At 39.5% G+C, this 12,866-nt stretch overlaps 1 protein-coding gene across 1 annotated transcript; it reads left to right on the top strand.

Annotated features, from left to right (window-relative positions):
- The first annotated feature begins 900 nt into the window (after positions 1–900).
- Positions 901–11,977, top strand: LOC116313228 (myosin-7-like). Its single transcript, XM_039602669.1, has 39 exons — positions 901–918; positions 1,114–1,150; positions 1,545–1,753; positions 1,832–1,975; positions 2,064–2,220; positions 2,314–2,341; positions 2,427–2,538; positions 2,634–2,726; positions 2,827–2,890; positions 3,099–3,197; positions 3,282–3,385; positions 3,486–3,624; positions 4,040–4,158; positions 4,296–4,445; positions 4,547–4,717; positions 4,845–5,154; positions 5,312–5,391; positions 5,707–5,912; positions 5,995–6,118; positions 6,196–6,332; positions 6,650–6,905; positions 7,004–7,246; positions 7,321–7,497; positions 7,585–7,730; positions 7,821–7,911; positions 8,007–8,396; positions 8,498–8,624; positions 8,701–8,819; positions 8,900–9,096; positions 9,176–9,359; positions 9,434–9,599; positions 9,682–9,806; positions 9,914–10,222; positions 10,315–10,518; positions 10,607–10,903; positions 11,009–11,113; positions 11,217–11,312; positions 11,452–11,586; positions 11,851–11,977. The coding sequence occupies exons 3-39, from the start codon at positions 1,553–1,555 to the stop codon at positions 11,869–11,871; spliced, it is 5,826 nt and encodes a 1,941-aa protein (XP_039458603.1). The 5' UTR covers positions 901–918; positions 1,114–1,150; positions 1,545–1,552; the 3' UTR covers positions 11,872–11,977.
- The last annotated feature ends 889 nt before the right edge of the window (positions 11,978–12,866 follow it).

A 12,866-nucleotide genomic window follows, 5' to 3' on the forward strand; every position in this document is an offset into this window, starting at 1 on the left:
TGGGTTGGATTGCATTACATCTGAACACATCTATTGTTGGTAAAGAAAAGGAAAGAATGCAGAGCGACCAGGGTTAGACTAAGGGTGTAGATCTAATTGAGAACAGTGGTGAGTGATAATAAAGGGACTTCACAGCTGCGACCTTGGCCTTGTCTTGCCTCTCTGTAGACAACAGCTGCTCTTTATTCTTCCTCTTGAAATGTATTTTACACCCTATCGCTTTACAGACTATTGTTGAACTTTAGATCTCAAGATGCTTAAAGTGACACAAATCCTAGCCTGCTTTATTCATATGTTGAACAGACTACAGAGTGCAAAAGTCTATGACATGGTGGCTCTACCTTCTAATTAACAAATATCCCTTTTTTCATCCTGAAAAAAAATCTGCCTAATTATTGTTATATAATTATATAGAATATATATATATATATATATATAGAAACCCTGGTTAAAATATCTGAATCTCTATCTCATGATGTTTTGGCTTATTTGCTGAGGCAAATAATTAATTAGATACTTAGAATTAGACAGACAGACAGACAGACAGACAGATAGATAGATAGATAGATAGATAGATAGATAGATAGATAGATAGATAGATAGATAGATAGATAGATAGATAGATAGATAGATAGATAGATAGATAGACTACCATCTGTCCTAGCCTCCCCCACCTCCTCCTTCACCCTTCTTTGTCATGTCCATGCGGGTGCATTAGTGTGTTGCTCACAATGTGAGAGCAGCAAATAGCTGCTCCAGGCTCTACCCAATTTGGAGAATGCTTTTTGTGATAGACAACCTGGATGCCATTTCTCTGATATTCATTCCCATATTTGGTTGACCTACAACCTTTATTAATGGAGAGGTAGCCTGGTCAGCCACTGGATCAGTCATTTCTCTTAAGGTTGACAGTCAGAGGTAAGAGAACACCCACACAAGTATAAAAGTTTTAATTATATTAAAATTTCTGCTGCTAGCTATATTTTGTAATAGGTTAGGAATTTATTTGAGTGACAGGACTCCTGTTTCTGTAAACCTAGCTGTCAAATTTCTAATGAATTTGTGATGTTATATGTGATCTTTGGTTCCTTTCTGTGTACTTCATATAAATAGCACAAATCGTTACTTCCTGTGGAGTGAAACGCCTTAGGTAAAATTCAAAGCTACATTTGTTGAATTTCTGAATCAGTTAACTTCAATGCATTTTTCTATTGATGCATGTGCATGTCAAAAAAGAATGGGCATTTTTTGTGATTATGTCTGTTTGGGGTTGCTGGTCTTAAATACCCAAACACTACAAACATCTATGGTAGTTGCGTCTCATGTAAAGACCTGCTGCATAGCACGTTAATTTGAGCCTTCTGCATACTAAAAGTTACCGGAAATGCTTGATATACAAGAATATAAATATTTTTTGTTGTTTTTAGAAATTCTTTTATGTCTCTGTTACTAAACCTGCTTTGTGTGCATTTTTTCTGGGTCTTACATGAATTTAGGTAATATATGCTTATGCTTATTTACATTTAATATACATCTTTTTAAAGGTTCAAATATGGGGGATGCTGCCATGAAAGAGTTTGGGGCGGCGGCTCCTTACCTGAGAAAGTCAGATAAGGAGCGTCTGGAGGCCCAGACTCGCCCGTTTGACATGAAAAAACAGTGCTTTGTTCCTGACCCTGAAGTTGAGTACGTTAAAGCAACCATCACTAGCCGCGATGGCGACAAAGTCACCGTCGACACTGAATTTGGAAAGGTATATTCATCATATCAGTTCCATTCAAATGTATTTTAGTTTTTAGCTTTGTGTAATACCTGGTACTTCTTTTTGCAGACCGTCACAGTAAAGGAGTGCGATGTGCACCCTCAGAACCCGCCTAAGTTTGATAAAATTGAAGACATGGCAATGTTCACCTTCCTCCATGAACCAGCTGTGCTGTTTAACCTCAAAGAGCGTTACGCAGCATGGATGATCTACGTGAGTTACCAAACTTGAAAGTTATCTTTAGTGAAATAACATTTTTGCATCTCAAACAAAATTTAATATCCTTCTCTTTATATGGCAGACCTACTCTGGCTTGTTCTGTGTGACTGTCAATCCCTACAAGTGGCTGCCAGTCTACAATCAGGAGGTGGTTATTGCCTACAGAGGAAAGAAGAGGAGTGAAGCTCCTCCTCATATCTTCTCCATCTCTGACAATGCCTACCAGTACATGCTGGCAGGTACAACTATCCCTTTTAGTATTCATCTTGATTGACATTTTGTTTGGACATCATTGCATTTTCCCTGATTTTCTGATATTCTCTTGCTGACAGACAGAGAAAACCAGTCAATCCTTATCACGTAAGTAACTTTACCAACAAGGGTCTTTTCAGCAGTTAAGAGTTATACTTCTTGGTCTTGAAATGTATGTCTTTTTTCCACTCAGTGGAGAATCTGGAGCTGGAAAGACTGTCAACACCAAGCGTGTCATTCAGTACTTTGCCAGCATTGCTGCTGTCCCAAGCGCTGGGAAGAAAGATCCGGCTGCAGAGAAAAAGGTTCTTATGAGACAAGATTTTCTTAATGTTACACAAACACAATATAGTCAAAATATTGCTGTTTTTCAAGGTTCTTTTTTGTTTAACTAAATCAGGGAACCCTTGAAGATCAAATCATCCAGGCTAACCCTGCTCTAGAGGCCTTTGGCAATGCCAAGACCATCAGGAATGACAACTCCTCCAGATTTGTGAGAATCTGTATCTGACTGATGTCAGACTACTTGTTTACATTTATAAACAAGTTACTTATATTCCAAAATTACAACTGAACACACATTTTCCTCCCAGGGTAAATTCATCCGTATTCATTTTGACAACCGAGGAAAGCTGGCCTCGGCTGACATCGAGACCTGTAAGTAAAATTAAGATAATCCATGTATCCATTTTCTGAGCCATTTTTTGTTTGGTTGAAGGTCTCTGCAAATATGAACCAAGAGTGCTGTAACCATGCAAAGCCTGTTTAAAACTGGGGGATTATTTTATAATTAAACTTTTGAAAAACTCTATTAAATTTGTTACTGTGTTTCACACTTTCATACCATTTATGATAACTCATTCAGACCTTTTGGAAAAGTCTCGTGTGACTTTCCAGCTCAAAGCTGAGAGGGACTACCACATTTTCTACCAGATCCTGTCTCAGATAAAGCCTGAACTTCTAGGTAAGTATGAATACAGAACAGGTGTTTGAGTTGTACTCAATTGTACATTTCATAGTGAAATAAACATTTTTTATTTAATTTTAGAAATGCTGCTCATCACCAACAACCCTTATGACTACGCCTTCATCTCCCAAGGAGAGACAACAGTAGCCTCTATCAATGATTCTGAAGAGCTGATGGCCACTGATGTGAGATGAATCTCAGATTCACTGCAGCAATTTTAGTCAAAAATTCATTTAATAAAACAAAAAAGAAAATAGAAATATTTATGTTTTGGATTTCCCTCAGGAAGCCTTTGATGTTCTGGGCTTCACTCAAGAAGAGAAGAACAGTATTTACAAGCTTACTGGTGCAATCATGCACTATGGCAACATGAGGTTTAAACAGAAGCAAAGGGAAGAGCAGGCAGAGGCCGATGGTACTGAAGGTAAAAAATATAATTATAACATAATAGATTATATTCAAATAACTAGGCACTCTGATGCCTGACTAATGCCAGACCTGTTGAATCAAGAAATCACTTAATTAGAAGCTAAATAGAACCTAACAAAGTGAAGGATACAACAATGTAAAAAAAAAAAAACCCTCTAAAACAGACGACATCTATCAGTGTGCAAAGGGTTAAAAATCAATTTCTTAGGCTTTGGAAATGCAAGAAACCATGGTGAGAGCCACTATCCACCGGAAAAACAGACAACTCTGAGGGAGAACCGATCATTAGTTAAAGTACAATGTAAAGTAAAAAATACTGAATGTAAATGGATGATGTTATTTTTATCAGAATGTCTTAAACTGTGCAAAACAAAATATGCAAAAAATGCATCACTGTCACTATTTCTCAGATGCTGACAAAGTTGCATATCTGATGGGCCTGAACTCTGCTGACCTCATCAAAGGTCTCTGTCACCCAAGAGTCAAAGTAGGAAACGAGTGGGTCACCAAAGGACAGAATGTCGCCCAGGTGAGATAATATGAAACTTTTGGATAATTCCAAAATAATTCCCTAAACTTGATCAAGGTTTATTTTTATGCATTTCCTTGTTAGGTGATTTAATGAAAACACACCATTTATTTTGAATCACATATTTCCGTTCTAAGGTGTACTACGCTATCGGTGCACTGGCTAAGTCAGTGTATGAGAAGATGTTTCTGTGGATGGTGGTGAGGATTAACCAGTCCCTGGACACCAAACAGCCTCGCCAGTATTTTATTGGTGTGCTTGACATTGCTGGATTTGAGATCTTTGATGTGAGTTTGGAAATATAAGTTCTTATAATCTTATAAATGGTAATCCCTAATGTAATGATGCATTTTAAATCATGAACATACTGTGGTCCATTTCATTTCAGTTCAACACCTTTGAGCAGATGTGCATCAACTTCACCAACGAAAAACTGCAACAGTTTTTCAACCACCACATGTTTGTACTGGAGCAGGAAGAGTACAAGAAAGAGGGCATTGAATGGGAGTTCATTGATTTTGGTATGGATCTGCAGGCCTGTATCGACCTGATTGAAAAGGTGACACTGGACTATATAAAAACATTTCTATTTTTATCCTAGTGTTTGTGCATGTTATTCTTAAAACTAAAATGTATGTTAAAATTTTTGTCATGAAAATTGTTTTTCTTCATTATATTTATCTTAGCCCATGGGTATCATGTCCATCCTTGAAGAGGAGTGCATGTTCCCCAAAGCCAGTGATGCCACCTTTAAAGCTAAGCTCTACGACAACCACCTGGGAAAATCCAACAATTTCCAGAAGCCCAGAGTTGTCAAAGGAAAACCAGAGGCTCATTTCTCCCTTGTGCACTACGCTGGAACTGTTGATTACAATATCAACAACTGGCTGGTGAAGAACAAGGATCCTCTGAATGAGACTGTTGTTGGTCTTTTCCAGAAGTCTAACCTTAAGCTTTTATCCCTGCTTTTTGCCGGATATGCAGGAGCTGATTCAGGTATTTTGACATCCCATAGTGAAATCAAATTAGAAATCAATAATAATTTCCAACAACAACAGTATTGTAATCAATTTTTCTACAGATTTGAAATGTCCCTAAAATGTGTTGTCATCTGTTGGTTCTCTCAATAAAGTTTGACATAATTTTCTTTTAGCTCAGGAATCTGGTGGGAAGGGAAAAGGTGGAAGCAAGAAGAAAGGTTCTTCCTTCCAAACTGTATCAGCTTTGCACAGGGTAAGATATGTATAAATTTTTATTTTTTAATGTAAAGGAGAGATTGTACTGAGTTATACATCATTACTTCAGCAAGAATTTCTCATTGTTCTGATACTGGTTCAAAACTTTGTTGTGATTTGCCCAGTTTTGAAGTTATAGACACTGACATTAACCAGGCGACACAGACCCTTTGTGGGCTGCATTAGAAAGGTCAACAATCTGACTAAAATCGACCGTGGCAACTACTTTGTAAACACCCAAAAGGAAACTTACATACTGAATGTAGTTGGTGTCAAAAGCAATAGCAACAATTTACATATGGAAAACTTCCAGGAGAACCTGAACAAGCTGATGACCAACTTGAGGTCAACTCACCCTCACTTTGTACGCTGCATCATCCCCAACGAGACCAAGACTCCAGGGGCCATGGAGAACCCTCTGGTGATGCACCAGCTGCGCTGTAACGGTGTGCTGGAAGGCATCAGGATCTGCAGAAAGGGTTTCCCCAACAGGATCCTCTATGGAGATTTCAAGCAGAGGTTTGAATTCTCTTAAAACATATTCATATTAATATGTACTTAAAAAGAAACAACTCTTTCATCTGTTGTTTTTCTAACAAAGGTACCGTATTTTAAACCCTAACGCCATTCCCGAGGGACAGTTTATTGACAACAAGAAGGCTGCTGAAAAACTTTTGGGCTCTTTAGATATAGACCACAACCAGTACAAACTGGGACACACCAAGGTCAGTATTTGCATGCTTATAGAACACTTTGAACAGAAACAAGCTGTTACTGACTCTGCTATTTGTTGTTGTAAAAGGTGTTCTTCAAGGCTGGGCTGTTGGGCCAGCTAGAGGAGATGAGAGATGACAGATTAGCCCTAATCATCACTGGCATCCAAGCTCGATCAAGAGGCCTTCTGGCAAGAGTTGAATTCCAGAAGATTGTTGAACGCAGGTAACTTATCAAAGCTTAGCCAAATTCTGTTAGCCAACTCAGTTTATGTTGTTCAGCACAATGTCAAAACAGATTTGCATCATTAAAATGTATCATCTGTCCAGTATACAAGACATGTTTTCCACTGAACCTTGAACAAGAAACAAAATATCAAAATGCATATGTTTATGGACAAAAAATACGGCAACTGTCATTACATACATGCATAGGAGAATGTTGTGAGGGTTTGGTAAATGATATATTAAAAACATATTTTTAATGAAGGATTAAAGGTGGATGAGGGAGTTTTACAAACACTGATTATCTGTTGTCTGCAGGGATGCTCTTCTTGTGATCCAGTGGAACATCCGTGCCTTCATGGGGGTCAAAAATTGGCCCTGGATGAAGATGTTCTTCAAGATCAAACCTCTGCTGAAGTCAGCAGAGACTGAGAAAGAGATGGCCAACATGAAGGAAGAGTTTGCCAAACTGAAAGAGGCTTATGCAAAATCAGAAGCCCGCAGGAAAGAACTCGAAGAGAAAATGGTGACTCTTCTCCAAGAAAAGAATGACCTGCAGCTCCAAGTTCAGGCTGTATGTTAAAGGATTGTTTCTTACAGTATGACAACAAATATCAACATCACATATATTGTTTGTCTGCTTAATGAGTATGTCATACTTTTTATCTTCAGGAACAAGACAATCTATGTGATGCTGAAGAACGATGTGAGGGGCTGATCAAGAGCAAAATTCAGCTGGAGGCCAAAATCAAAGAGCTGACAGAGAGGCTGGAGGATGAGGAGGAGATGAATGCAGAACTGACTGCTAAGAAGAGGAAGCTGGAGGACGAGTGCTCCGAGCTGAAGAAAGACATTGATGACTTAGAGTTAACTCTAGCTAAAGTGGAGAAAGAGAAGCATGCCACTGAGAACAAGGTACAACAAACCTATTAATGACTGTCATTGTGAAATTCATCTGTTACTAAAATGAACCTCTATTTTGGCTATAGGTAAAAAACTTGACTGAGGAAATGGCTGCATTGGATGAAATCATTGCCAAGCTGACCAAGGAAAAGAAAGCCTTACAGGAAGCTCATCAGCAAACTCTGGATGACCTGCAGAGTGAGGAAGACAAAGTCAACACTCTGACCAAGGCCAAGACTAAGCTGGAGCAGCAAGTGGATGATGTAAGAACATAGACTGACTTTAATAGTTAATGAATAATAATTTTAATATATCAGTACCATTGTAATAATATTTATTTTCCCCCACAGCTTGAGGGGTCTTTAGAGCAAGAAAAGAAAGTCCGTATGGACCTTGAGCGAGCAAAGAGGAAGCTTGAAGGAGACCTCAAGTTAGCTCAAGAAAGTATCATGGACCTGGAAAATGATAAGCAGCAGCTCGAAGAGAGGCTGAAAAAGTAAGATGAGATGGGCGGGTTTACAATGAAACAATAAAAACACATTTTAGATTGTGCCTTAAGTAAAACATTTTTATTTTATATCCAAAGGAAAGATTTTGAAATCAGTCAGCTGAATGGTAAAGTTGAGGATGAGCAGGTGATGAGTGCCCAGCTCCAGAAAAAACTGAAGGAGTTGCAGGTAATGAATCAAACAAGACCCATGAAAAAGAAAAAAAAACATATGGTTTGGAGGAGTAAAATTAAATGTCAAGGTTTGCTTTGACTCTGGTCTAGGCTCGTATTGAGGAGCTGGAGGAAGAGCTTGAAGCAGAGAGAGCTGCTCGAGCCAAGGTGGAGAAGCAGAGAGCTGACCTGGCCAGAGAGCTGGAGGAGATCAGTGAGAGGTTGGAGGAGGCTGGAGGAGCGACAGCTGCCCAGATTGAGATGAATAAGAAGAGGGAGGCCGAGTTCCAGAAACTGCGCAGAGACCTTGAAGAGGCCACTCTGCACCATGAAGCCACTACTGCCACACTCAGGAAGAAACAAGCCGACAGTGTTGCTGAGCTGGGAGAGCAGATTGACAACCTGCAGAGAGTCAAGCAGAAACTGGAGAAGGAGAAGAGTGAGCTCAGACTGGAGCTGGATGATGTGGTCTCCAATATGGAACAAATTGTCAAGGCAAAGGTAAGTTACTTTCAGGTATTAGGGTTTGTTCTCATTGCCAAATCAAACATTAATTTTATAATCATCAACATGATTGGCCATCTACTGCTTTTTGTTCACAGAACAACTTGGAGAAAATGTGCAGGTCTCTGGAAGACCAGATGAATGAATATAAAACAAAATCAGAAGAGGGACAGCGTGCCATCAATGACTTCACCATGCAGAAAGCAAAGCTTCAAACTGAGAACGGTATGCATTAGATTTGAACAGCATATTTTAGTCATACCAGTGTGCAATACTGAATTTAATCTTATGCATAAATAAGGTGAACTTTTGAGGCAGCTTGAGGAAAAGGATTCCCTGGTGTCTCAACTCACGAGAGGAAAACAGTCCTACACTCAGCAAATTGAAGACCTGAAAAGACAACTGGAGGAAGAAGTCAAGGTAGCAAATAATCGTCAGTGTAACCTCATTAGGTAGAGACTATTGGTACACTCAGTGCATAAAGATACACTTTCTTTTAGGCCAAGAATGCATTAGCTCATGCAGTGCAGTCTGCTCGCCATGACTGTGACCTGCTGAGGGAGCAGTATGAGGAGGAGCAGGAGGCTAAAGCTGAACTGCAGCGTGGCATGTCCAAGGCCAACTCTGAGGTGGCTCAGTGGAGAACCAAGTATGAAACTGATGCCATCCAGAGGACTGAAGAACTAGAAGAGGCCAAGTAAGTTAAATACACTAAGTCCACTAACTCAGCAAAGGTAAAGAGCGTTTAACCACAAATAAATATTTTCATAACCTAGAAAGAAGCTGGCTCAGCGTCTGCAGGAGGCTGAGGAGGCTGTTGAAGCAGTGAATGCTAAATGTTCCTCTCTGGAGAAGACCAAACACAGGCTGCAGAATGAGATTGAAGATCTCATGGTGGATGTAGAGAGGTCTAATGCTGCTGCTGCTGCTCTGGACAAGAAACAAAGAAACTTTGACAAGGTTTTCATCCGGCACTTACTATTTCACTGAAGCGGAAGGTCAATCTTTTGTCTAAAATGAAAACTTTCTTGTAGGTCTTGGCAGAGTGGAAACAGAAGTACGAGGAGTCTCAAACAGAGCTGGAGAGCTCTCAGAAAGATGCCAGGTCTCTGAGCACTGAGCTCTTCAAACTGAAGAACTCCTATGAAGAATCTCTTGAACATTTGGAGACCATGAAGAGAGAGAACAAGAACTTACAAGGTGACTTAATTACCCATTAAAATCATACGTGAATAGTTTGTTCATAGTATAACAGCATTTATTTTTTACAATATACCTTCAGAGGAAATATCTGACCTCACTGAACAAATTAGCGAGGGTGGAAAGAATATTCATGAGCTTGAGAAGATTCGAAAGCAGTTGGAACAAGAGAAGTCTGAGATACAGACAGCTCTGGAGGAAGCAGAGGTAAGCTGCTGCATAGTGGCCTTTTTCAAATTTGAAAGATTTTAGGTTGTGAGTATTAATTAATTACAAGTTATGTAGTCATTGTGTCTAATTTTTATTTGTGACAGGCCACACTGGAGCATGAGGAAGGGAAGATTCTCAGAGCCCAACTTGAGTTTAACCAAGTAAAGGCTGACATTGAGCGCAAGCTAGCTGAGAAAGATGAAGAAATGGAGCAATCGAAAAGAAACCACCAGCGAACTGTGGATACTCTTCAAAGCTCTCTGGAGGCTGAGACTCGCAGCAGGAATGAGGCTCTGCGTCTGAAAAAGAAGATGGAGGGAGACCTCAATGAGATGGAGATCCAGCTAAGCCAGGCTAACAGGCAGGCAGCTGAGGCCCAGAAACAACTTAAGGCCGTCCATGCACATCTGAAGGTCTGAATAAACGAGCAGTTCTACTTTTTTGAAACAAAAAACAAAACCAAAGTGAAACATAAGTTAAAATTTGGGGGGGTTTTATCTTCAAGGATACTCAACTTCAGCTGGACGACTCTCTGCGAGCCAGTGACGATATGAAGGAAAACATTGCCATTGTTGAGCGACGCAACAACCTTCTTCAGGCTGAAGTGGAGGAGCTGAGAGCAGCTCTGGAGCAAACGGAGAGAAGCCGCAAACTTGCAGAGCAAGAGCTGCTGGATGTCAGTGAGAGAGTGCAGCTACTGCACTCACAGGTAAGACTGGAGAAGACTTGATACAGAAACTATCTATTGAAAATATACTCAGGAATTTTAAAAATCATATTTTTCATCTGAACACCAGAACACCAGCCTGATAAACCAAAAGAAGAAGCTGGAGGCTGATACATCCCAGCTTCAAACTGAAGTGGAGGAGTCAGTGCAGGAGTGCAGGAATGCAGAGGAGAAGGCCAAGAAGGCCATCACTGATGCTGCCATGATGGCAGAGGAGCTGAAGAAAGAGCAGGACACCAGCGCTCATCTGGAGCGGATGAAGAAGAACATGGAGCAAACCATCAAAGACCTGCAGCACCGCCTGGATGAAGCTGAGCAGATCGCCATGAAGGGAGGCAAGAAGCAGATTCAGAAGCTCGAGGCCAGGGCAAGTCAAAATTGTGTTAAAGGAGTCAAATCGATATAATAAATTACCAAATCATCAAACAAGGAAAATATTTAGTATCTTATAAGTAATCTTTTTGTTCAACAGATCAGAGAACTGGAGAGTGAAGTTGAAATTGAACAAAGGAAATCAAGTGATGCTGTCAAAGGAATACGAAAATATGAGAGACGGATTAAAGAGCTGACTTATCAGGTATTTTTGAGTCACCTTAGAAAATCGGGGAAGAAACAATATAAATTAAATTCATATTTACTTTGACTTAGAGAAATACAATTTTTTCTTTGTTTGCTTCCAGACAGAAGAGGATCGTAAGAATCTTACCCGTCTGCAAGATCTGGTGGACAAGTTGCAGCTAAAGGTGAAATCCTACAAGAAAGCTGCTGAGGAAGCTGTAAGTAGTCTTTGCATTTTTTTTACACACTAAAAAAAGCATTGCACGTGTTCATCATTTCTTCTCGCCTATTAATCATATAGAAATATAGAAAATATACACCAGGTCATCATAAGGATATTGTGCTTCTGTTCTACAGGAGGAACAGGCCAACAGTAATCTTACCAAATTCCGCAAACTTCAACATGAGCTCGATGAAGCTGAGGAAAGAGCTGACATTGCTGAGTCCCAGGTCAACAAACTACGTGTCAAAAGCCGTGACACAGGGTCAAAGGTCAGTACCTGTAAAATTTTATTAAAAAGTGTCTTTTTCTATAATGACACATCACATGTATCTATTTTCAGAATCAGAATCCACAGATACATTTCACAGTTTGCATATAACTCCATATTTAAAAGTTAATTTTACAAATATGTCCGAAATTGAATCTACAACACTTGAATGTTTTCAGTTTTGTCACAATTAAAGTGAACCATTAATATGTCCAATAATACTTAACAATATTTCATTCTCTCTTGTTTGTGTTTCTGTTTCCAGAAAGGTCATGATGAGGAGTAAAACACATGGTCTGAATCCCTGTTTCTGAGACATCGGATGTATTAGTAACGGTGTCTCCCTATGCATGTTGGTTGGTCAGTAGAATAAAATGAATCTGCATCTGAAACTGTGTCTTGAATTTTTTGTTGTTTATTAGCGACAGTCCTATTAATTTATATTACATGTAAGAAATATAACTAAAAAAATTAAACTGTAAAATGTAAGTACAGCTTGAATATAACGTGATACTGCATACACTTTTCTTGAATAATTTGGAATCAAGAAAATGTATCACAAGTGTGAAAATGGCTATTAAATGGTTAAAAAAGCAGAGTGGATACCATGTGACACAATCTACAGATTCAAAGATTGATTTAGAGGTTTTGATCACAGAACAAAAAATACATTATGACCCAGCTGTATTCTAAGGAGCTTGGAAAGAAAAGTGTCTGGACTTCTTTAGGTTTCATCCGAGAAGCTTCTTCAGTTCTAAGACCAAATGGTGGAGAGTCCCATATTTTAAGCCCTATGGGAGTGTCACCAAGAAGGTCGTGGACCCCCTATTGATCCTCTACCTAATCACACGAGCCAAGGTGTGAAAATAGGTGTGGGTCACAATCAGCCAAGGATTCGGGTGAACCCATTCTGATGCCTGCCCCACCCTATCATGTGATTTCCTGAGGTCAAATGGGCCAGGATGTGAGTGGGCGTTAAGGCATCTGGGAAGGGATCTCAAAACTGGATTATAGATGGCAGACAGTTGGTGTCGTAAGCCACCGCCTCTGTTCAAAGATGGTCATTCACAGTGGACTTCTTTCATTCCTCTTTCAAAACATCTGTCTTTTCTGTCCAAAATGTGAATCTAGTCATATCTTTCATATAAAAGTTAATCAATAAATAATCGTTCATTTCTTAATGGAGGAGTGAAAACAGTTGATAAAGGTTATGTAATTCAATCAAACTTCCTCAGGAGTCGAAACTAAGCAGCTTTATGTTAAACAGCTTTATGGGGTGTT

Source organism: Oreochromis aureus, linkage group 18, assembly GCF_013358895.1.
Source record: "Oreochromis aureus strain Israel breed Guangdong linkage group 18, ZZ_aureus, whole genome shotgun sequence".
In the NCBI taxonomy this organism is placed as follows: Eukaryota; Metazoa; Chordata; class Actinopteri; order Cichliformes; family Cichlidae; genus Oreochromis; species Oreochromis aureus.

What these genes read in the sequence shown, in the direction of transcription:
- LOC116313228 (XM_039602669.1), top strand. Translation starts at nt 1,553, where the DNA reads ATGGGGGATGCTGCCATGAAAGAGTTTGGGGCGGCGGCTCCTTACCTG. An exon ending in AAGGACAGAATGTCGCCCAG is followed by an intron (nt 4,159 to 4,295) that starts GTGAGATAATAT and finishes TTCCGTTCTAAG; the next exon opens with GTGTACTACGCTATCGGTGC. An exon ending in CTGTATCAGCTTTGCACAGG is followed by an intron (nt 5,392 to 5,706) that starts GTAAGATATGTA and finishes GAAAACTTCCAG; the next exon opens with GAGAACCTGAACAAGCTGAT.